The sequence below is a fragment of the Conger conger genome, chromosome 14 (assembly GCF_963514075.1).
Source record: "Conger conger chromosome 14, fConCon1.1, whole genome shotgun sequence".
NCBI lineage: Eukaryota > Metazoa > Chordata > Actinopteri > Anguilliformes > Congridae > Conger > Conger conger.
This window is the reverse complement of record NC_083773.1, coordinates 6,996,176-7,022,194: the sequence shown is the minus strand read 5'-3', so window position 1 is coordinate 7,022,194 and position 26,019 is coordinate 6,996,176. Positions and strand designations below refer to the sequence as shown.

Here is a 26,019-nt window from a genome sequence, read left to right as displayed (position 1 = left end):
ATTCTGACAGACACTTCGGCGTGAACCTTAATCTAATCTAGTGTTGAAAAGTTTGAGTCGTGAAAATGACGACAAACTCCAAAAGAGTGCAACGTTGTTTTCACCGCTACTGTCCCTTTGCCATTGTACTCATGGTCTAAACGCGTTGTCGAAGAAGCACAGTACGTTCCGCATCAAGGTTGAGCAACTGAGGACGGAGTATAAAGAAGAAAAAAAACATTCAAATTGAGCTGGGATTTAAACCATATATTATTGCAATATATATGTTCAAGGACATCTTCCATAAAGATATTACATCACACGTGCTGCAGAGGACAGGAAACAACAGAAATAAAAGTTCTACTACATAAACCGCTGCTACATCTTACTAATTTATGTCAAATATCCACATTTTTTTTAAATCTACAATGCTCTCACTAAAGCAAAGAGACAGTAAGGTAGCTTGATGAATGCAGCAAATTCATGGGAACGTTAAATCTTGCAAGGTCATCTTCTTTATGTACACGACTCTTCTCATCCTTCCAAAAACTACACACCTGGACATCCTGTGGGAGAACAGGGAATTTCATTAAGAACAGGGAATTTCATTAAGAACAGAATTTCAAACAGGGAATAGCACTAAGAACAGGGGATTTTACTAAGAACAGGGAATTTCATTAAGAACAGAGAATTTCATCGAGAACAGGGAATTTCATTCCGCACAGGATATAATTAAGAACAGGGGATTTCCATTGCTATCACATGATGCAAACTAAACAATTAAACTTAAGCATTTGGTGTTCACAATTTCATTCACAATCACATATACTGGGAGATATGTATCACGTATGACAAAGTAGCACACCCAAAAGGATCAAGAGTGAAAAATGAGAATCTTCCACTTCTGTTTGTAAATCACCGACATGTTTCGGCATGAAGACATATAGCCGAAACGTCAATGATTTTCAAATAAAAAAAATGTTTTATATCTCATTTATGAAAGGAATATTGCCGGTGACAGTGTCATCTGGGCTTTAGGGAGGTGGAGAGGTCCTTGGCATACTCATTGGCTCTAACGTCGGCCTACGGAAAAGAATATTCTGGAAATGACCGTCCGTGTCCTGGACAGAGGCAGGCTGCTGACCCAGGGTAATGTGAGGAAGTGGCTTGACGGGGCAGAATTTACGGGCCGTCGCCCGACTTTGTATCGGGGAGGCCCCCACGGTCCTCCCAAAACCAACGCTCCACCATGTAAGGTAGGAACGGCAGGGAAACAGGTGTGCTGTTACACACCGACCCAAATAGAGAATCAAACAGAGATGCAACCTTTTTGTCCACCTGACCCCTGACCCCCCCCCACCCCAGCCTGACCATGAAACCCAAGGAACAGGTGGCGTTTCTGATCCAGAAATACACACAAAGATGGTAGCCCCCCACCCCCCCACCCCCGTTTTTTTTTTTTCCCTTTAAGGACGTCAGACAAATAAACCTGGCTGCTTGCATGCACACTACACAAACACAAGTCCTGGCAAAGTCCAGGCTAACAGACCTGTTGCTATTTGTGTTACCGTTTGACACGGTGAAATGTAATCCCTGTGTGTCAACACGGCTTTCTTCCAGGGGGGTGGGGGCGTGGTCGGGGCGGGGGTGATCTTTGCAGAACTGTTTTCTCTTTTGGCTACAAACTGGGGTTTTTGCCTGCTACCTGGACCTGTAGCCAAGGAGGCGTACAAAAGCCGTTGTCATTACAAAGCCGAGGGACATCCACAGTCAATTCTGGCTGATCTGTGACATTACCTTACTGATCGACATCCCAGAAATACTGGAGATGAGAGGGCACATGCACCTGGTGTAAATATCGTCACTCACCTGGACTTGCTCAGCTGCGGGGGTGTTTTACTTCTTTTCAGCGGCAGGGTTTATGACCTCTGCAGGAGAAAAATGGCTGAGCTTAAAAGGACGTACAGTATCGCACCAAGTCAGACATATTTAACACATAAAACAGGGAAGATGGAATGCACGCTACTTCAACTTTTCTTTTTTTAATCTACAGATATACCAGCTAGATGTTCACCGAATCCAGCCAAGTTAAAGGTACGATAGCTCATTTTGGACTCCTAACGGTCAAGAGAGGAACTGCGGCAACAAACACCCTCAAACCACAACACAGCAGCCTTGTGACAATGTTTTAACACATACAGTACTGTGCAAAAGTCTTAGGCACCTGTATAACATTCTGTACAGATAAGATTCTTTCAAAAATAATTAAATGAAAGGTCCTAAATAAACGTACTATACATTTTACATTACATTTTAGTAATTAGGCAGAATAGTTAAAAGCTTAATCAAATCGATATTTTTTGTGACCACCCTTCAGCATCACTTCTCTGAGATATAGAACTGCAGGACAGTGTTGGCTAAGACAATCAGCAGGGAGGTTGTTCCGAGCATGTTGGAGAACTTGCAACAGTTCTTCTGCAGACTTTGGTTGGCTCCTTGCTTCTGCTCTCAGACAGCCTTGATCAAGTTTTTATGTAAAAGGTAGTAAATTGCTTACAGTAATATGTTACCTTTTTACATTAAATACAAAAATGTCTCTGTAAAATAAAATCTTTTGGAAAATGAATATTTGGAAATAAATCAAATGTGTTATTTTATACTAACACACACAAAAAAATAAGACTTCTGCACAGCACTGTACCGATTGTACTGAATGATGAACTGAATGATTCCCAATGACTTCCTCATCGCAGGCCGGGAGTATAGCCCGCATCCCAACGCGTTACCTCGCGGCCGCCCCATGTACTGGGGCAGTTGCGGTGTTCTACTGCCCCTCCGGCCGCAGACTCACGTTTGACCTCCAGCTTGCAGGCCACGGCCGCCTCCCCGAGGAGGTTCTTCGCCCGGCAGGTGTAGACCCCGCCGTCGAAGCTGGACGGCTTGCGGATCTCCAGGGTGCAGATTCCCTGATGGTTGATCATCCTGAACTTGGGGTCCTCGCCGATGATCATGGAGTTCTTCATCCACTCAACTTTGGGCTGGAGGAGGAACGACAGAGGAACCCGTCAAAACGTTGGTCGCCGAAATCAAGCGGCAATATACCCTGCTGAAAAAAACCCCCCAGCTCAAGCTAGGTTGTTGAAACAGCTGGTAGCTGCTTGACCAGTCCTGACTAGCTTCCAGCTTGACATGGTTTGACCAGCTCAAGCTATGTTTTGATACAGCTGGTAGCTGCTTGACCAGTCCTGACCAGCTTCCAGCTTGACATGGTTTGACCAGCTCAAGCTATGTTTTGATACAGCTGGAAGCTGCTTGACCAGTCCTGAGCAGCTTCCAGCTTGACATGGTTTGACCAGCTCAAGCTATGTTTTGATACAGCTGGTAGCTGCTTGACCTGTCCTGACCAGCTTCCAGCTTGACATGGTTTGACCAGCTCAAGCTATGTTTTGATACAGCTGGTAGCTGCTTGACCAGTCCTGACCAGCTTCCAGCTTGACATGGTTTGACCAGCTCAAGCTATGTTTTGATACAGCTGGTAGCTGCTTGACCAGACAAGCTCCAAGCACTAGCTGGTTGGCCAGCTGATACCCAGCTAGACCAGCTTATGACCAGCTTAAAGTAGAAGGTAGAAGTCTGATGAGTTTATGTAACTCAGGAAAGTGACTGGATGCAATTACCTCAGGCGAAAAATGTATAAACACAAACTTCCCAGACAGAAAGTGTCCCTGGGCTGGATCTGTGCTGGCTACGGCTGACTTCAGGCCAGAATCAGTGCAGATCCTGCTCGGAGTCACTGGCTCTGCTCCGTTTCATTTCCATGGGCGCTTAGCACTCCGTGTTTTCTTTGGCTGAATTTACACGGCATCACATTGCAGTCACTTAGTGCACACTCTGATCCAGAGAGACGTGCCGCAACATCGGTGTTACTCACACAAGTTAAACCCTGTACACATGCATGGGTCAGGTTTACTGTACAGTGTATACCTACATAACCTTTACATAATTGTAAATGGTTGGCATTCATATAGCGCCTTTATCCAAAGCGCTGTACAACTAATGCTTCTTATTCACCCATTCATACACATACTCACACACCAACGGCGATTGGCTGCCATGCAAGGCACCAACCAGCTAGTCAGGAGCATTTAGTGGTTAGGTGTCTTGCTCAGGGACACTTCGACACAGCCTGGGGGGGGGATCGAACCGGCAACCCTCCAACTGCCAGACGACTGCTCTTACTGCCTGAGCCATGTCGCCCCTAATTGTGAAATAATAATGATGTATTCATGTGAACAAACACACAAGGTACTATTTAAAGTTGTGGGATCACAAGTGTAGGCCAGCTCTACCACTATCGATATAAAAATAAAGAAAAAATAGAAAAACAACTTGCCTATCATGTCAAGGCACATTAGTCAGCACATGTAACTCAATGCATTTTCCATGAGCGCAAATAATATCTCTCCCACTAGGGGGCAGTGCAACTCAGCCATGAGTGACAGTCCACTGGTGGCTGCAAAGGGCCGCTCTCTCTCTCTCTCTCACACACACACACACACATACACACACACAAAAGTCAGGCATACATGACAGTAGATTTTGCCGCCTGTGCGTCTTGACTTGTAAGTCGCTTTGGATTAAAAGCGTCTGCCAAATGACAAAAATGTAAAATGTAAAATGTTGACATTTGAACTCCGAAACCTTGATGCCAAAAAAACCCCCCAAAAAAACATTGGGCCAATGGGCCTCTTTGCAGAGACCCCACCTTCATCAGATCCCTCTGGAGTCTTCCCATAGCAGCCAGGCCGTGCATCGACACCCTGACAGAGGGTGGCCAGAGGGCCGGGGTGTGGGTTTACGGAGGCCAACATTATCCCGAAAAAGGGAAGCGGCAGCTGCTAACGCACAGAGCCCTGGCTCGAGGTCGACCTCACAGGCTAACGGTCCTGAACTCACCGGGCCATGAGCACGTTCCACACTCTGCATGCTGACGATACGGCCAGGCAGAAAGACTTTCACGAACATTAGCTTAGACCACTGTTGAATGAAGAAAGGGATGGCTGCTAATATCGGCAGTGTACATGGCGAGAGATCCACTGACACCACGATACAGTGACTGTGGAAAAGAGCCACGCCCTACCGTTGGGCTCAAGTGTTTGAAAGCCTCCCGTAGGAGGAGAAGAAAGGCATGATACCTTTACATTACATTACATTATTGGCATTTGGGAGACACTCTTATCCAGAGCGACATACAGTTGATTGTTCTAAGCAGGAGACAATCCTCCCCTGGAGCAATGCAGGGTTAAGGGCCTTGCTCAAGGGCCCAACAGCTGTGCGGATCTTATAGTGGCTACACCGGGATTAGAACCACCGACCTTGCGGGTCCCAGTCCTGTACGGTAATAGTGGGTGTAGCGTGGCTAGTTCGCTAGTGAAGCACTGTGAGGAGCGGTAAAACCAAGGCTTCATAACAGCTTACTGTGACAAAACTCTCTGAATCCTGCTTTAGCTGACTGGTAGCGCGGTTGGTGTAGGGCACAGGTGTCAAACTCCAGTCCTGGAGGGCCGCAGACACTGCGGCCCCCTGGGAATTCAGTTTGACACCCCTGGTGTAGGGAATCTCTGGCCAAGCCAGAGGCCAGGGTTCAAATCCCACCTCGGACTCTCGACTGTAACTCTTTACACTGGCAGTGGACATCGAGGGCCTCTTTGTTTGAATGACAGTGACAGGGAAGTAGTCAGGATGGCTGTCCATGTTAAGAAGTCTTTATAAGGACCCTTTGTATGCCATAGGTAAATTCTAAAATGGCAAACTAAAACACACACATAGTGTGGAGCATCAAGAAAAGAAAACTTTCCCAGGTACAACTTTGCATGTCTTATGAACAACCGCCTCCGTTCAACGTGGTCATTATAACATTGATTATTTGTACAGACAAATTAAAATGTGCAAACAAATCAGTGAACAAAAAGCATCTTGTTTTACACCTCACTGTTAGACCTCGCCATAGGCTATGAATATCCACGCTGCCTACGGGGCGACAGACGTTTGACTTGCAGTCATTGGAATGGTTTGACCCGTGGGCACTCGAAGCACGCAGCGTGGCGCGCGGGGTGAAACGCGTTTAGACGCTGGAGGGAAAAGCTTCGCGGGAGAGCGGTTCACGGCAGCGGACGTCAACCCCGCACTCTTGCTGCTGTCGATCACAAAGCGCCGGCTCAGCTGTTTCCGAAACCCGACTCCCGTTGGCCGACTCAGGGCCAGCGCGACAGAAAAATAGAAAAAAACTCCCTACTTCACGAGCAGCCTTTCTGGCAGGTTTACAAGCTAGCATTAAAAAAAAAAAACGAACCCCCCATCGCAGCCAGATTGAAATGCATCTCAACATGAACGTCGTGCCAGAGGGCTTTTAGAACCAACGCGTATCTGCTGGAGGAATTTATGATCACATAAAGCGACATAAACACGTCCGTGGCACTGGCCCCTCATCTCAGCCAGGCCACAATGCACTGCTGTCGGGGGAAGTGGTCATAAGCAGGCCTACCACTGGATACCCTCTCAGATGGACCACAATGCACTGCTTCTGAGGGACTGGTCATAAGGAGGCCTACCATTGGATACCCTCTCAGCCGGACCACAATGCACTGCTGTTGGGGTAAGGGGTCATAAGGAGGCCTACCTTTGGATACCCTCTCACGGCACACAGGAGTTTGGTGGAGTAGCCCACAGTGGCAGCCCGGTCACTGAGGGGAGTGGTGAATTTGGGCGCTTCGGTGAAGTCACGCTCCTTGTAATCCACAGGCTCATATTTTACACCTGTAGGGGTCAAAGGTCAAAGCCTAAACATCAACTTCAGTACCTAACAAATTATTATAATAATAATAATAATAATTATTATTATTATTATTAAAATGAGGCCAACAGCATTCTGTCTCAGCCAAAAAGAGACTATTCCTGTACAGTTCCTGTAAAGAGCCTTTCAAATATGTTAATCTTCCTGTGTTACGACCTCCCCCCAGTAGGGGCAGTGTCACAGACACAGTGTGACAGCTCACCTATTTTCTGAATCTGCGCCGTTGTCTTGGTGACGGCCGCCTCTTCGCTGCGGCCGACCTTGTTCTCGGAGAAGACTCTGAAGGAGTAGGTGTTGCCCATGACGAGGTCGGAGACAGTGCCGTTGAGCCTGTGATAGTGCTCCAGCACCGTGAACCAGTCCTGCAACGCAACACACCGTGACTAACCGGACGTGCGTCCGACGTGGCAAACATTTGCGGCAGATACTGTCGAATGACTTTAAATGAACATCCCATTTTGTTTGCCACCAACGGCTTTTTAATAGAAATGGATGAGACCTGGGTGCTTTCCTGTGATTTAAAGGTAAGAACAAATATTACATTTATTAAAGTATATATACAGCCAAATAATTGTCCACCTTCGTTCCCTCTGCGTTTTCCCCATTAGTAGCCAATTGTGTTCGCCGCGCACTTCCTTTTGTCAATGTTAGCTGACATTCGTGTTGAACAGAAAATAGCTTGAATATGTTAGCTAACGTTAGCCGCCTTGAACGCAAGTCCGGAGGACTCTTTTTCCCTGCGTGGATGATGTTCGCAGACACAGGAGCCACAAGAGGTCTAAAACTGTCACCGCATCTCCTTAGGACAATATTTACACAGCTATAAAACTGTGGGAGACTTAGACTTGGACTCAAGCTCAGTCTGCAAAACGATACATTTGGTAACAACCTGGCGCGCTTCCCATGTAAATCAGGGATCAGCCAGTGGCATCACTCACCCCGGTTTTCTTGTCGGCTTTCTGAACGGTGTACCCCGTGATTTCTGTGTTGCCACTGTCCTGGGGCGGGGTCCATTCCAGGGCCGCGTTGAAGCCCCAGGTGTCCACAAGCTTAACGCTGGTCGGGGGACCTGGAAGTTCTGGAGCACCCCAGAAACGACAAGACTGCAATTACCGCAAACTCACAGACCGCGATCTCCCCAAACTCACAGACTGCAATCACCCCAAACTCACAGACTGCAATCACCCCAAACTCACAGACTGCAATCACCCCAAACTCAGTCTGCAATCACCCCAAACTCACAGACTGCAATCACCCCAAACTCACAGACTGCAATCACCCCAAACTCACAGACTGCAATCACCCCAAACTCAGTCTGCAATCACCCCAAACTCACAGACAGGAATCACCCCAAACTCACAGACTGCAATCACCCCAAACTCAGTCTGCAATCACCCCAAACTCACAGACAGGAATCACCCCAAACTCACAGACTGCAATCACCCCAAACTCACAGACTGCAATCACCCCAAACTCACAGACTGCAATCACCCCAAAATCACAGACAGCAATCACTCACTTCTCCGGTGATAAAATAGCACACAATGCACTATGGGTGGGGAAAAGGCAGGTGCTTAACCTTACAGAAGTGAGTTCGACCATTGGATTCGATTTCGCTATTTCAGCACTGATGGTAAAAGGGAGGATTCACAAAGCCATTCACAACCGTCAGCCGTCTCTTACCGACGATCTGCAGTGTGATGGTGGCCTTGTCCTCGAAGCTGTCGACCTTCACGCACATCTCGTACTGGCCCGAGTGGACCCTGTCCGCCTGCCGGATGAACAGGATGCTGTCCTTGTCGGTGTTGCGGATGTTCACCGTCTTTGCGTCCAGGGCCTGGCCGTCCTTGGACCAGCTCACCACCGGTTTGGGTTTGCCCTGGAGGGGGGGGAGGGAGGGAGGGAGGGGGGAGGGTGGGGGGTTAGCGGGAAGAGGACTGGTATGAGGACTAGTTAGCGGTTAGCACTGCCGGGCAATGACAGTGCAGCTCCTACGCTCAAAACAATAGCTTTAATTCGCTGTGGATCTACCACAAATTTGAATATATCCATATCCCTGGCTCAAGCCTGAAAATATGATGGAATCAGCAGGAATACGATTCTCAGAGATGCCTTATAGATGCTTAACCAACACAATTACCGTTCCTATAGAAATCTGCTTATTGGTATAAAAGCTGGTCATTGCTTTGCCTTTTGCATTAAATGTTTTTTTTTAAACGCAAAGGAAAACTGCAGTTTTTTTTCGTCTTCTTAGAAACAGAACAGAAAAGGCTGTGTCTTAAAATGGCCTCCCTATGCTCCTAATGTAATATTGGTTCTTACCTGCTTCTAACCCATGTCAACTGCAATAAACCCAGAGCACACAATCACAATGAAGAAGTCTGTGGGTGTAACTCAGTGCTTACCGAAAAGGGGATGACAAGGTTGATCTTTTCGCCAACCTTTTTCACATATCTGGTTCTCAGGATGCGAGGCAGATGGATTTTGGGGCGATCTGTTTGGAAAAGAGTAGTAATAAATACACACTCATACTGGCCTACATTAATGGCATTTTGGCAGACGCTGTTATCCAGAGCGACGTACAGTTGATTAGACTAAGCAGGAGACAATCCTCCCCTGGAGCAATGCAGGGTTAAGGGCCTTGCTCAAGGGCTGTGCGGATATTATATCTTGGGGAAAATCTTTTTAAATTATACAATTATCTGAATAATACATAGATTCAATAGAGCCATCACAATACTCCCACTGTGCTGCAGTTATGATCTTAGAGCCACGGGATATGGAAGTGTGTGGTTTAAGCTGTCAAAGAGAGCTCATTGTGAGAATTCTCACCTGCTAGGAATGGAGAGCTCTCGGGTTTATTTACGGTCTCCGTAAAAAAGGCTAAGGCACACCATTCCCCTCTGAACACATGGTGAGGAGATAGGGTTACGGTCCACTAAAGATGTGCCTCACACACACAACCCCATGCTGTCCCGACAGGCCACGGGATCCGTCAGATCCCATCCACAGAGGGCCGTGATAGGTCAATATGCACACGTACATGGCCTTTTAAACCAGGGTGGATCTGCAGGGGGAAGTACCCTCTCAGACAAAACTTGCAAAAAATAAAAAATAAAATAAAAAGATTGTTGATGAAGATGATTTAGGCCCGAATTCAAATTTCTTCTTTTTACGTTTACATACAGTCTATAGAAATAGTAGTAATGGCTGAATTCAGGGTTTAATCTTGTATTTCCCTTTCCTAGCTCCTGATATGTCTCCATTCAGAGAGCTCATAAAGCAATGAGGCAGAATTAATTAAACATGAAAATCAATGTTATGTTTAATTAGTGATTAATCAGTCATTAAAGCAGCTCTTTGGTCACAGCTCTCCGTCGCTCAGGTGAAACCGTAAACTCCTGCTCAACTGCGTCCAGTGTAAGCAACTGACCAGATCACCAAACAACCTTGTTTAAACGTTACTATCAAATTATAATCAAGATTGACAGCCTGGTGAAGTGCCAACATTTATGGGAGTCCAGAACATTAACGGTAACATCCACAACCCACGCTCTTTGGGCAAGCTGGTGTAACCCGACCTCCCGGCCCATGAAAGTGATTGATCGCGAATGTCCACCGCTCTGTCAGAACAAAAAATACATTCATTCACATTCATTTAGAGAATGGGGTCATCAGCTACGGGACTTATCCCTTTCACATGTCGAGCTCACAGCAAAGAGCTCAACTGAGGATAACGGAGAGGGCCAGAACTGGAGACTTCCGTAGGAAATGGGGGGGGAAAGCTTGGCCTAATGGTTGCGAGAGGCGAGCATTGTCGCGAATACGTTCGCAGTGTCCCGATTTGACACCCGTCTGATCAGCGCTAAGCCCATGGCAATGCGGAGCCCCCGGTATGCCTCAAGATAAACAGTGTATCTCCTGCAAGCTCAAAGCATTTATATGACACATGAGCTGGCAACCGGACCCCCCCCCCCCCCCCCCCCCCCCCCCCCTCCGAATTTCATCCATACCTCCCGACACATTCCCTCTCCCCCGAGCGCACCAGGTGGTCTGGCAAGACTTAAATCAGCAGATTCACTAATCCCACTTAATGGATGGGACTTCCCACTTATTTTCCAGGGACATGAAGGAGACTTGTCGGGCTTCCGTTCATTCTTCATGAACAATTCAAGACAAATTCAAGAACACTTTGTCAGAAACTACAGGAGGCTTTCAAGACCAGGCTTGACACGATGCTAAATACCATCTAGATTTTAGGTAAACAAAGCACTGGGTACACTTTATCGATAGGAAAGTCATTGTTGACCTGACCTCATCGTTATGTTTATGTTTTTATGCCTCAACAGATATGGTACAGATATGGCACACGCCTAAGAACAGGGTCAGTCTGCTCTGCCAAAGAGCACAAACCACAATCATTCAATTAGTCTCCAATTACGTTTCCAGAAACCTCCAGGACTTTGCATATTGCTGATCTGATTACTTCTCTCGTTGGACCCCACTCAGGTTCTGTTGACTCACTGGGTTTAATTTTGCCTTTGTTCCCATAATAACAAGGTTGTCCTGACTAAGCCCAAAGTGCAGATAAGGCCAACATTTAATAAACGGTGCGCCCCTCCCCCACTGTCCCCCACCCCTTCATTTATTCTACTGGGTGACACCAGTAGGGTTAAACAAGTATCTACAGGTAGGCAGATGAGGAACACTATCTCTGCAAAGACCTCAAATGCCTTCTGAAGGGGCAAGAGGTTAACAAGATTGCACTCGAAAGTAACATCACCATAGCAACATATATTTGCCGTCATGCTGTTTTCTTTCCCCATACCTCACAAAATCTGCTGTCCAACCACCTACTGTGTCTTGGCAAACATATATATATATTTTAAAGTTTAACTGCCAAAAAGAATGGCTGCTTAAATGTGCTTGCCACATTTGATGATAGACGGAGGGGGGACGGAACACACATCGAGGTCTGGAACAAGGTAGCCCCTCCAGGTACGTGTCCCAGGAGAACCTCGTGAGAAAGCCCTGCTAGTCTGGAGATTTAGTGAAACGGCGTTGAGTGACACCGCAGCCTGGGGTTGGCATATTTATAAACGAACGGGCGTGAAAGCATGTGCCAGTAGGAGCCAACGGGATCGCCTTTCACAGACGGGAAGTCCATCGGACAGGAGGGCTTGGACTGTGGGCCTCTGATGCCTTCACCTTCGATTCTCCTGGCCCACGGGAAAATGGCGGCGTTCAGTAAAAAGTGTGGGAAGGAAGTCCGAAACTCAGCTTCACCAATGAGGCCTCATGGCGGCTCATTCGCCTGGTACGGGAAATTTGGTGCAAGTCCTGAGCCAACTGCTCCTCAAAAGTTTGCCAAGACCTTTTGAGAGACATTTGATAGGACTTACTGGTGCCTATTCGCAGTGGGGGACACCACGGCTGCATGAAGCAGACCATACACAGGCCGGGTGTGTGTGTGTGTGGTGGGTGCTTGGTTAGTGCTGAGAGCAGACACACTCACCCACAACTTTGCGCAGGATGACGGGTTAAGTTAAGAACCTCGGGTGGGCTGGGACCAGCTGCGTGAAGCAGACCATACACAGGCCGGGCATATGTGTGTGTGTGTGTGTGTGTGTGTGTGTGGTGGGTGCTTGGTTAGTACTGAGAGCACACACACTCACCCACGACTTCGCGCACGATGACGGGTTCAGCTAGGAGCCCTGGGGGGCTGGGGCCGCCGGGGTTGACAGAGATTACTCGGACGTGAAGAAGGTCGCTGGTGGTCAGGTTTTTGATCACCAAGCGGTTGGCTGGTGTGGGCTCAGGGTTAGCAACAATCCAGTCGGTCGCTAAGGAGGAAGGAAAAATTAACGCATGGGCTTTATACATCCATAACTTTTTACACCATTATCTACACACCAACATCTGTGACTTTACACCATCACATCCATTATCTACACATCCTTTCTCCTGGGAACATAACACTTTTCACTTTCTTGTTGACCACTCTTTGTATAAATGTTGGCTTTTTAAAGGATTAAACGGAATGGGTTCAACATGTTTTAATGAATAAAAGTGCACAAAACCGTTTTACAGTTCAATTCATACTGATCTGAGGAGTGAACATCATATGATCCAGTGAATATATTATAAACTATATCTCAAACAAGGCAATATTTTGACCACTGAAAAGAGCAAAAAAATTATTAGGATATTAAGTCCACTATTACATACCATTTGCATGTAGTGCATATCTGCACATGAATTACAATATCAATTATATCAACCTTGGATATCAATGACACATTGGATATATTCATATACCAGCTGGCCTAAGAGTGGAAGCTATCTTTCTCTCCCCATTCAACCCCATATAACCTTACCCAGAGCCTTAAAATAAATGCACCAAAAGACCGATTGTCATCTACAGTATAACGGAAGCCTTTTTTTAGAAATAGTGTGGATAGGCACAACTGCTAACCTAATCTCAAAAATGAATTTACATTAATTTAAGATGATACGCGGTAATTAAGCGAGTGGGCTCTTGCTGACACCAGCAGTGCGTGTTGTTCTAAATGCAGGCTCCACCGACACCGTGGCAGAGGGAGACCAAACCGCCCCATTCCTAATAGGGACAGAACGTAGCTCTGGAATAAATCTGCTGATGACACGTTGGGGACAGGTGCGAACCATTTGCCTTGCCCTGCAAATAAAGCTGAGACTATAATGTAAAGATGAAGAAAGCCAACGGGACCAGGCTGAACCGCACCGTTGCTCTACTCAATACTCAACTGGAAGGAGAACAATGAAGTCCTTTTAGTAGTATGTAGTAACAATGTAGTCTTGCAAGTAAAGCCCAAGTTCCTTTTAGCATATAATAATCTGATTTCCCCCGAGACCCTCAACAGACAAATGCAATTATGTTGTATCCGTTAGCGGTTTATCACCGAGCAAGGGCCACATTGTTCAAAGTATCTGCAGAATCTGTCAAACTGCTAATTGGAGTCCAATATTGTGCCTTGTGCCCACCGCTAAAATGAGCCTCACATCAGACTCACACTAGCATTACTGCACATAAAACTCACTTTGGTCTTTGCAGTACTCCACGGTGTATCCATCCAGGCCAGAGCCGATCTTCTCTGGGGGTCTCCATCTGATCGTGAGCGTGGTGTCGTTGACATCCTCCACGCTCACGTTAAGAGGCTCGCTGGTGGGCACTGATCCACGAAACAACAAACAAAAAACACACAGGAGTTAGTAGTCCGAAGCGCTCCGGTAATGGGCACAATGCTCGTAAGTGTTGTCGGAGGAGTTTCGGACTTGGAGAAGATTCGGGAGAAGGGAGACCCATTTGAGCGGGGAATTTGAGGACAGGTGCTATACCTTCCGGAGGAGGCGGCGTAGGGGCTTTGGGTTCCTCGGCTGGGGGTGCGGCAGCAGCTGAAGTTGATGTTAAATTTGCATTAGAGCGACACGGGTAGCATTATGACACGGGTAGCATTATGACACGGGTAGCATTATGACACGGGTAGCATTATGGCACAGGTAGCATTATGACACAGGTATCATTATGACACAGGTATCATTATGACATGGGAAGCATTGTGGCACGGGTAGCATTATGACACGGGTAGCATTATGACACAGGTAGCATTATGACACGGGTAGCATTATGACACGGGTAGCATTATGACACAGGTAGCATTGTGGAATGGGTAGCATTATGGCACAGGCAGCATTGTGGCACAGGTAGCATTATGACGCAAGTAGCATTGTGGCACGGGTAGGATTCGGGAGAACGGAGACCCATTCGAGCGGGGAATTTGAGGACAGGTGCTATACCTTCTGGAGGAGGAGGTGTAGGTGCTTTGGGTTCCTCGGCTGGGGGTGCGGCAGCAGCTGAAGTTGATGTTAAATTTGCATTAGAGCGACACGGGTAGCATTATGGCATGGGTAGCATTGTGGCATGGGTAGCATTGTAGCACAGGTAGCATTATGGAACAGGCACCATTATGGCACGGGTAGCATTATGACACAGGTAGCATTGTGGCATGGGTAGTATTATGAAATGGGTAGCATTGTGGCACGGGTACCATTATGGCACGGGTAGCATTATGGCACAGGCAGCATTGTGGCATGGGTAGCATTACAGCACGGATAGCATTATGGCACGGGTAGCATTGTGGCACGGGTAGGATTGTGGCATGGGTAGCATTATGGCACGGGTAGCATTATGACACGGGTAGGATTATGGCATGGGCAGCATTGTGGCACAGGTAGCATTGGGGCACGGGCAGCATTATGACACGGGTAGCATTAAGACATGGGTAGCATTATGGCATGGGTAGCATTATGGCACGGGTAGGATTATGACACGGGTAGCATTATGGCACGGGTAGGATTATGGCACGGGTAGCATTATGGCACGGGTAGGATTATGGCACGGGTAGGATTATGGCACGGGTAGGATTATGGCACGGGTAGCATTATGACACGGGTAGCATTAAGACATGGGTAGCATTATGGCACGGGTAGCATTATGGCACGGGTAGGATTATGACACGGGTAGCATTATGGCACGGGTAGGATTATGGCACGGGTAGCATTATGGCACGGGTAGGATTATGGCACGGGTAGGATTATGGCACGGGTAGGATTATGGCACAGGTAGCATTATGACACGGGTAGCATTATGGCACGGGTAGGATTATGGCACGGGTAGCATTATGGCACGGGTAGGATTATGGCACGGGTAGCATTATGGCACGGGTAGCATTATGGCACGGGTAGCATTATGGCACGGGTAGCATTATGACACGGGTAGCATTAAGACATGGGTAGCATTATGGCACAGGTAGCATTATGGCACAGGTAGCATTATGGCACGGGTAGCATTATGAAACGGGTAGCACTGTGGCAGGAATAGCATTGTGGAACGGATAGTGGAGAACACAGCATGTGGGGACAAATTCCAGTTTCCATTTCTAGTTCAATTTAGGTCTAAAGCTACAAATATATTATGCAAAACCACTTTCCAGGAATTACAATGAAATTTTTTTTTTTTTAAATAGCCAATCAATAGCCTTGGTTAGGGTAGCAGCATCTACCCTCAGTATAGTTATTAAAATAAAAATATAAAAATAAAAATGAGCTCAGTTGTTCTTGCTGTGAATGATGTTTTACCATGGGCTGGGGCTTCCAGCACAACCAAAGTGGCCTCAGTGAGACCAGGGCTAATGTTTAATGCTAAATGTTATATTCGTCCCAATAGGGCTTCCTGTTAAATGTTAGCCTAGCCTAAATGGTCACGGTCAACTGACAATAGAAGGGGAAGCGGAATTTGCTTCACAATTAGCAGGTTAGCTACCGGTGATGGTACACTCTCAGAAATAAAGGTAGCCTACAGTGGAGGCAATCTACGTTTATGTTCTTTCGGGGACATGTGCCAAAGGTACCCTGAAAGTACAAAATAACGTTCTATTTGGGTATTAGTACCCTTTACAGGCAGAAAGGGTACAAATAAATGATGTATTGCTGGCTAGTGTTGCAAAGTATATACCTGTAGGCAGGGCTGCAGATACAAATTCTCAGACCCAAGACAACATATATTTGGAGGGTCCCCAGAAATATATTTGGCCCCCATCTGGCCCACGCCTAGGAAAAGGTGGCTGTGTTACCCCCCTTGCCTAGCAACAACCCTGTCTACAGGGTACTACTCCAAGGGAGAGGTGTTTGTACCATGATAGGCTCTTTCTAATACCCTTTTTTTCAGAGAATGTACCCAACATCGGTATCTTAGGTTTACCCTCCAAGCTGACCTCAAAGGGGAAAAAAGAGAGCTATCAGAACAGCCCGGGAAAGCCGATTTACCATCAGCGGGAGCCTCAGGGGCGGCTGCCTCTGGGGCAGCAGCGGGCTCCTCAGGAGCGGGGGCAGCGGCTGTTAAAACGTTACAAACGTTATAAACGGTTGCGGCTTCGCGGCAGCAGCCATCACGAGCACTTCTGCGTGAACTGACAGACAGGCAGACACGGACAAATCGATCTCTATTTACCATCAGTCAATGCGGTACATTAACATGAAATGTATCGTGAAAATGTTGGACAGGAACTTAGCATTAGCATATTTCCTGATGGTTTTTGGTTAAGCTAGTCTACGGGAACTTTACCCTGGGCCGGCGCCTCGCCCTCGGCAGCAGCAGGTGGAGCAGGTAACGTTACTTCTGAAGGAGCAGCGGCTGGCGTTAAATGTTAGATATTAGCGAACAGCATATGGTAGGTGTTCAGTATTGATCCCAACAGTACTTACGGAAAGTAGATTAAATGATTATATGTAGCCTACTGTGAAAACAGTGGGAACATCATAATTAGTGGTAGTGATCCCTTACAGAAAAGTAATTGTGAAATATATGGCGGGAAATTCAAAATCCATTTAAATATATAGGTGATTATATGTATGAACTACAACGAACACGTATTTAAAAACATTTTAAAATATATGCAGGATATATGCATATAACACGAAAACAGCTCATTTTGAATATAATTTTGAAGTAGAATTTATAAATATCACGATGTATTTGAATATATGATTTGATGATTTAGACATTTCCTATATATTTCCACATATTATTTTTCTGTATGGGATGCTACATTTTCATTAAATGAATTAACAGACAAGAAAGAATTGCTTAAACTAAGCATTTGGGCTACTTTAAATGACACTGTGCTTGTCGTGTCTGTTAGGCCATTGCGTTTTACCCTCGGCAGGCGTCTCGGCTTCAACAGCAGCGGGAGCAGCAGCCTTCTCAGCGGGCTCTGGAGCGGTTGATGACGTTATATCGTTAGTTCAATGACACCTCTGACGCTTCTTACTTATAGCCTATGAAACGTGAGCTATTGGCAGATGATGGAATAGAATTGCATCTATCACATAGCTGTAACGCTAAAGAAAGAAGGATTTGGCTATTGGGCCTACATATATATAGGCTATAAATAAACATGCGCCAAGTACCCTCTGCTTTAGCCGGTGCCTCCGGCTCCGAAGCGGCTGGTGGGGCGACACTGGCTTCTTCCACAGAGGGAGCCTCGGGGACTAACGTTAAAAAGTTATGTTATAAACGAGGGGTGCTCAGGAAAAACTCGACTATCCACACGGAACACAGTTGCGCGTTCTCCTTTTAGATAAATTGATAAATTGCACATTATGGGGTTTGCCCTCCTTCGGGACAGCTCAACAGCCGCATATACGAATTAAAACGAATCTGTGCCTAGAATATGATCAAAATAGATTCAATTAAAACAAGTGGATATTACTCGGCGTTTCCATAGCACCTCTATCGACAACTCTTAACTAGGGCTATACAATGTTCAGTGTTAATTATAGATACATAGTTCAATAGGGAGCATATGTACTCTGTGAGAGTTGAAATAACGCTGAACATTGTGTTACAAAATGTATCAAGCTAGGCAGAGCAGGCAGGAAAGATAATCGACAGGTTAAAGGAGCACAGTCTAAATACAAAGGAATGCGAGTGGAGTTAAGAGCCAGTCTCGAAGCTTTACCGTCAGCGGGTTTCTCAGGTTCAGCTGGCGCAGGCGCAGCGACCTCTTCTGCAGCCGGAGCGGCAGCGGCTTCAGCTAGTGTTACATGTTAATTTGTAAATATTTGGAAAGTTAGATGTTAATGGCAAAGTAGCATAGTACTACACATCCAAGAGAATATAGGCTATGTTAAAAATGAGATGAGTAAATCGCCCAGCATTAGCGCACACCTTAAAACCATTTTGAAATTATTTGATTAGCTGGGGATTGAGAAAATAGCGCCTATATATAGAACATGATATTTTAATTCAGTTGAGTAGCCCAGACGAATCCTTACCACCGATGACTGCTGAAATAAATTAGTGTGTAATAAACTATCCGGTTTTTAACAGTTGAAAGTTTTTTGAAGCACCGTGTTTTTTTCCCCCGTTTTTAAAAAAACGTTTGTACTTCCTCGCTTGATACTCTGCTCCTGGTTACCTTCTGCCGGAGCTTCTTTGGCAGGGGGTGGAGCCGGAGCAGCGGCGCTTTCTGCCGGGGGAGCAGCATCTGGCGCAGGAGCGGCCTCAGCGGCCGGAGCGGCTTCCACCGGAGCGACCTCGGCTGGCGCCGCTTCTGCGGGGGGAGCCTCAGCAGGTGCGGGCTCGGGTTCGGGCACCGGAGCTGGCTCGGCCTTTTTCGCCAGCGGCTTCTTCGACGGCGCCTTCTTGATGACAGCCTTGAATGGCATGTTTGCTGGAGATCCCGGTGTGACAGTCCGCCTTTTGGGGGTAGCCTAAAGTGTCTCCCGGGGGCTGGGGGATGTCAACTTTATATAGCGACTGGGTTCGAAGGCAAGGGACTCCACCCTCTGTCTTTATATGCCGCAGCGCAGCGCCAAAGCTGTGTCCCTGTCACTCCAGGCGCACCTTGGTCACATTCCTCACAGGGTCAGGTCGTGCCACTCGGGGCGCACATATTGCGGGGCAGAACATTTAAATGATCCTTTTAAATATTAACATATAAAAGTTTTGTGTGTCACTTGAGATCAACGGCTATAAAATGGCTTGGCATACAGCAGCAAAGTGCGCAAAAAAGGAGACCAAATTTACCCAATTACTTGCTTTCGTGGCACACTTGTCCCGGTAAAGGCGAAAAAAATAAGAAAATTTGCCAGTGGTGTATAGTGATGTTTGTGGACTATAATATCACTATATACCACTGGCATATATCACTAGTTGAAACTAGATACAGACACGTTTGACATCTTATTAATTAAGGAAAAAGCCAATAACGAATCTGCATTTTAAAGGTCAGAAAATATGTGCACCATAAACATACTCGTGATGTGCACAAATGAGGTACAAATTCAACCGTAGCCATTGACATATTACACAACACTGACTAAAACTTCCTGGAGCCAATCGGATTACTGGATACAAGCGAATATTGGCTGTAGCGGTCAGTAGATTAATAAGGGGGCTGAATAGACATTCCATATTCATTACTTGGCTCTCTACGCTCTTTGAAATTTGAAAGTCTTCTCCAAAAAAAAAAAACCCAAAAGAAAAACCAACAACAACAAAAAAAAAAAACAACAACAATGGCAATTTGGTTCCTGTATGGTATGACTTTATTGAGACAAATTAACATATTTAGACAGATGTATGCGTTAAAACAGGCTTTCCCCCAAGCGCGGGGCCCCACGGAAATAATACAAAGGCTTCTCTAAACCTTTACCGCCCGTTGCCTTTTACATTTTCTGTTCTCCTTAAATGATTGTTGTCGCAGATGAGTTGAATATTTACACAGTTTACAATTATATTGTCCTGTACAAAATAGAATGAAAGGTTAAAATAATCACTTCAGAAATGACTGATACTTTAAAAAGAGGGGAAATAAAATGAATTTATAGAAATACCCCACCCCACCCAAAAAAAAAAGAAAGCCCAACAAAAAAAAAAGAAAGAAAATCCAGTTCAATTAAACACACCAACATGACATGCATTTACAACATTGAGAATTCCATCAAATTTGCACGTCAGTTACGTTAGATACCATCATTACACTTAAAAAAATAAAAATAAAAAATAAATCAAGAACAAGCTTTGCAAGATCGTGTGACTATTCAGCAACGCTTATTGGCCCCAGGGTGAAAAGACGTTAAATATACGCCCAATTCAGACTGTGTTCCCTTCAAACCCCCTGAAGATCAGGATAGATATCTGAGAATTCTCTCAAAGGGAGGCAAGTCCTTGTCATAACTGCCAGACTGGGTGCTGGAGGCACCCACTGACCCACCGTTGCTTATATTAGCAATATTTTAGGCATTAGCAATATTTTATTAAAATACGATGAGCTGTGGGATTCACTGGAGTACACCATGGGATGCCTCTTTCCACGTTACGTCGAATGCCAAACACCCAAAACTACTCAAATCAACAAGTCACCTTGTTAACCCTTATGAGAAAATCAAACGCCTTGCCACTTCTCAGTTGTACATCCAAACCAAATTCACCATCCAAACAAGATCGGATCAGGTCCCTTCACTGTTGAACGGAGTTCGAAGTCGGAACCTCAAAAGTTCCACTCAGATGTGCCAAATTAAGGCCACAGACCCTATCTTCTGAATCTAACACAGGCGAAATTCACATCACATTAAGGCTCGAGACGCATCGATCTACTGTACGTACCAACCTCCAATAACAATAATCTCAGAACTACAGAAGACACTCATTTACACAGAGCTACAACACTGGATGGACAGATACACCGGCTCCATCAATTCAGTGAACTCAGGTCATCAAAGAGGGACATTACGTTGGGTTTCTCTGCTTCCCAAAGCCAGTAGAAGTTGCTGAATAGTTCCTCTCACACAGAAAGATGCTCTAGCACAGTACTGTACACACAGATCACAACAGCTGATGGGCCTTTCGCCTGGTACAGCCCCATGAGAAAAGAGGTGCTGGGTCCATCATGCTCAGAAAGATGGAAGGTCACAAAGCCCCAGGTCTCCGTTTCAAATGACTGTTGAAAAAAATCCTGTTCTTTTTTTTTGTAGGCATAAGCAATAGTATTCATTAGATCTGCATTTTCTTCAGTCGAATTCCTACAGACAGTTTGCATAAGGTTCTCCCGTGGTTCAGTCATGTCATCTCGGTAAAAGTTTTCTTAGGTGAGCATAAACGCTTTGGAATTAAAGCATCACCCACCAAGATATGTGCCAATTAAATCTCTGGAATTTGGTAAAAACTTGACATTTCACACCAGGTGTTAGTTAAGGATTTTGGACCCGTCCAAATATGAGGCAGGGATGTAGATTACAGCTACCTAGACTTATTACAACAACAATAGCTTCTGTTACATGCACACTTCCCAATCTACCTGTAAAGTCATTATTCCAAGTCCAGATACTGCAAAGGATAATTTGTTTTAACACTTTGATGCAAAATTGGTGCACATACAGTAACATGAAAGTTACTGTAATCAAAAAAGCGGTTGTGTTTTGGAGATTGCGGATATTGAAAACGTTTTTCTTTTGTTTATAGTGGCCGTATGTACTAAATGTACAACGTGGAGCAGTAACTTGATTTTTCTTAAAAGTTAAAATTGAGATTTAATCCTATTTTAGATGCACTTTGAATTCTAGAATTGTTGTAGTCAGGAATACAACACTCCTACATGAATGAAGTGGTGCAATATTCATATATACAGATGGCATTGTTTATAAGAAAGCATCGCTATTAAGACCTCAGAAATAAGATATAAAACTTGTTTTCTTTTGTTATTATCTCAGAGGATTATATATATGACAACAATGTGAAGGGTGAGAGTTGGCATGTATTTCTGTTTGAGATTGACAGTTTGAGATTTATTTTACAGCTTTTCCCACCCACTCCCACTGTACAAATATTTTGCATGCAGCTTAAATGTACAACTTTTGAAGTGTTTTATTTTGACTCTATTTAACAGGAGCTAGCTGGTCTGTGTCTGTGCCTTTGTAACTGTGAGATTTTCTTGTCGGTGCAGTACTAGGAGTAAATGGGTGCCATCTCTGTGATATGTAATATTTTACAATATGACAGCACTTCTAATGCCTGACTATTTTTCTCATGTGGCTTTTCTTATTTCTGCACAGGCATTCCTTTCTGAATCTGTGTCTTCAAATCTGAGGCTGACATTAATCACAATGATTCTGCCGTCTTTGATCTGATGAAATTTCACACAATCCTGGGTGATTTGCTAGTAATTACAGTCCTGTTGCAAAAAAAAAGCGTAACCAGCAGACTCTTTTTAAAAGTTCTGCGATCTGTGGTTTTTAAGAGTTGTGGAGTTCATTAAAAAGACTAAATAAAAAAAAACACTAACAGTTATAAAACTATGTGTTAAATCTGTTAGCATGTAGCACCGTTAACAGCTAAATGCATGTATTTGCATGAATATAAGGGTTTACATCCCCTAATCTCAGGGCCAAAGGACTGAAATATTCTTAAAACACAGGAATGGTGTTCTGCCAATCTTAAAGGTACAATAGGTAAAACATTGTTACAAGACCATTGTAAATCCCTTCCTATCATTGAAAAAGGCTCACTGACATGTTGACGGGCTGTACCAAAACATCGTACAGCTGTCCAATAATTCAAGCTCATTGGTTGAAAATTGGTTCTAATTGCCACAGCCAATGCCATTTTAATGTCAGCGTGTCCACAGAGAAGGGGTGGGATAAACAGTGGTTTGAGCGTGTTTGTTGCTGCAATTCCTCTCTTGACCGTTGGAAGTCTGAAATTACCTGTTGTACCTTTAAAGTCTGCCATGTCTCAGTAATATCCTGTTAGCTCAACCCTTGTACTGACTGTGTGCGTAGATGAGGCCAGTGCGGGGAAAGTCCGATAGCACCAAATTCATACAAAGGCTGTGCTCTCAGGATACAAAAAAACCAAAAACAAAAAACTAAATATGATATTGTGTGAAGGCATTGCATTCTAGTGTTACATATACATTCCTTTTAACTCTTTTTAACATGATCTTATTACATAGCCACTACACAAGAATGTAGCTCAATTATTTGGTTCAGCACAAGTTGCACCTTAAATTTAGTCGGTACAAACGCTGCCAGCCAGTATTCAAATGCAGATGCTGTATGTATCAATAATCTCGTTCATGGTCTGCGGTGAAATTGAACATACGCTACACTTCAGACGGCTGCTAAAAAACATACCACTGTGCATACGACATGCATTTTCATTCAGGTCATTTCAGTGAACACGGCCCATGCACCATTTCATATCCTCAGTTGCAATTTGTAAGAAAAGTAAAGATTTAATTGAGAAGCAGAACAGTATTTCTTTGCTATCATTAGCAGATTTGTCAGACCCAGTAAATGCAATTCAGTACAGTCAAATTAGTTTTCATGTTGAGCATACGTTTATGTACCATTGACCCAGTTACAATCACCAAATGAGTCCTTTCTCTATTTGTGGCCTTTCTCACCTACTTGACAACAGAAGAAGTTATTTAAAGACAGCACAAAGTGGTATCTTCAGTGTACAGTGAAACCTGGGGAATTACAGTTATGGCTGTTTGCATGAGTAGTGTTATCATTTGTGAGCCGGCAATGGCAAGAGTACTTAAAGCACCTCAAAAATAAAATAAAAAACTGGCATGCATGTCTAAAGGCTTGCGTACTGCCCCCTGTTGGATGAGTTAAGAATAATCAATATTTTTTGGTCTGACATTTTTATGCGAATTTACCCTCACATCCTGTAAGATCACTTATTGATCAACCAAAAAGAAAGTCCAAAAAGAAAATCCGATAAAGTGCATCTTAACTGAAAACAGGCAACACTTCAGTCATGTAAGCAAACTGCAAGCTGAAGACAGTTTGTACATGCCATATATAGCATACCCTAAACCATATCAGTAAAGGACACGTTTCTGTGGATATAGAGCAAATACAACTTGGATGTTGCTCAATCCCATGAGATCTTGTAGTGAGGAGACACATTAAGGCATCTGTTTGAGCACCAGGGTTCATAATGAGCGTTGGCAAAAAAATTGCATATGGTTTTGGTTGGGCTTTGCTATATAGCCCTTAGAATTGGACCCCATAAGACAGTAGTGGGTTGTTCCATATTAGAAGAACGAAACATCACTTTCCCCTTTCCTCTTACTCTTGGTCTCTCCCATTTAGGAGCAGCACAGTTTTTATATTCAAGTCAGAAAACAACTGTGGGAGCTTGCCATCAATTTTCTCCTCGACATAAACAAGAATGGGCTTTTGGCTAGTCTCTGCTGTTGTCTCCATCCACAAGCTGTGGTGTCCAATCAGGTGTTAGAATACTGTCTCCACCGACTTTGCCATTTCCTTGAGTGGTACACAGGGCAGTAGTTGAATAGAACATGTTTCAAAATCAGTGGAGTTACTATCTAAAGTAAAACTAAAATAAAAAAGTAGGTTAAACTCTGATGACTCTAAGAAAATTAACAAGGGTAGCCATGCATCTGTAGATTTAGTATCATTAACAACGATGTTAAAGTTTGTTCCTTTAAATTCACAGGTGGACTTTGTTTCTATAGTACCTTTTTAAGGTGCAGATCAAAATTATCTGAAAGTTATTTTTGCTCTTTAAAAACCCACACATATACCAAACTTGAAACTTCAAAGCTGACAGGATCACAAATACGACGCGTAGCTCTCCAGAGTGCTCAGTCTGTCTCCAGCCCCCCTTGACGGAGCTCAAAAGGTGGGCTTGAGGCTGAGGTCAGTCGCCGTCTCCCTGTCTGGGGACTCAATGACGTTAGCGGCCTCCTGCAGCTTCAACAGCATGGCCATCTGTGGCGGTAAGAGGGGTGTGAGCGAGAGGGATTGAGAGAGAGGTGTGAGGGAAAGGGAGTGAGAGAGGGATTGAGAGAGGGAGTGTGAGAGGTGTGAGCGAGAGGGAGTGAGAGAGGGATTGAGAGGGGGAGTGAGAGGGGTGTGAGCGAGGGATTGAGAGAGGTGTGAGGGAGAGGGAGTGAGAGAGGGATTGAGAGGGAGTGAGAGAGGTGTGAGCGAGAGGGAGTGAGAGAGAGGGATTGAGAGGGGTGTGAGGGGTGTGAGCGAGAGGGAGTGAGAGAGGAAGTGAGAGGGAGTGAGAGAGGGAGTGAGAGGGGCGGAAAGGGGTGTGAGCGAGAGGGAGTGAGAGGGAGTGAGAGGGGTGTGAGGGGTGTGAGCGAGAGGGAGTGAGAGGGGTGTGAGCGAGGGAGTGAGAGAGGAAGTGAGAGAGAGGGATTGAGAGAGAGGGATTGAGAGGGAGTGAGAGGGAGTGAGAGGTGCGGAAAGGGGTGTGAGTGAGAGGGAGTGAGAGAGAGGGAGTGAGAGAGGGGCAGAAAGGGGTGTGAGTGAGGGAGTGAGAGAGGGGCAGAAAGAGGGCAGTAAGAGTGAGTGAGGGGGTATTAAGAGTGAGTCAGGGGGCAGTAAGAGTGATTGAGGGGGTATAAAGAGGGATGAGGGGACAGTAAGAGTGAGTGAGGGGGTATTAAGAGTGGGTCAGGGGGCAGTAAGAGTGAGTCAGGGGGTATTAAGAGTGGGTCAGGGGGTATAAAGAGTGAGTCAGGGGGTATAAAGAGTATATAACATAGTTTTTCTCAATGTGTCCTGATAATTCAATCGATGCTAGTTTGTGTGCTTCA

At 45.2% G+C, this 26,019-nt stretch overlaps 2 protein-coding genes across 28 annotated transcripts in view; both read right to left on the bottom strand.

Annotated features, from left to right (window-relative positions):
• Positions 1-231: 231 nt before the first annotated feature.
• On the bottom strand, positions 232-19,198 carry LOC133110030 (myosin-binding protein H-like). Of its 27 annotated transcripts, XM_061219852.1 has the most exons (18): positions 18,850-19,198; positions 18,391-18,465; positions 17,840-17,920; positions 17,587-17,643; positions 16,995-17,063; positions 16,697-16,765; positions 14,669-14,725; positions 14,210-14,266; positions 13,912-14,043; positions 12,508-12,675; positions 9,238-9,326; positions 8,516-8,711; positions 7,771-7,910; positions 7,035-7,194; positions 6,659-6,795; positions 2,831-3,017; positions 1,849-1,907; positions 232-545 (listed from the first exon to the last, which is right to left on the bottom strand). In XM_061219852.1, the coding sequence occupies exons 1-17, from the start codon at positions 19,097-19,099 to the stop codon at positions 1,876-1,878; spliced, it is 1,956 nt and encodes a 651-aa protein (XP_061075836.1). In that variant the 5' UTR covers positions 19,100-19,198; the 3' UTR covers positions 232-545; positions 1,849-1,875. The 27 variants fall into 27 exon arrangements, with proteins under 27 accessions (XP_061075836.1, XP_061075837.1, XP_061075838.1 ...); XM_061219853.1 differs by lacking the exon at positions 14,210-14,266; XM_061219854.1 differs by lacking the exon at positions 14,669-14,725.
• Positions 19,199-19,958: 760 nt separating this feature from the next.
• nav1b (neuron navigator 1b) overlaps positions 19,959-26,019 on the bottom strand; it is a 93,330-nt gene continuing 87,269 nt past the window's right edge. Inside the window, 1 exon segment of the mRNA XM_061219641.1 lies at positions 19,959-25,180. Within this exon segment, the coding sequence (XP_061075625.1) occupies positions 25,085-25,180 (96 nt within the window). The 3' untranslated portion in view covers positions 19,959-25,084.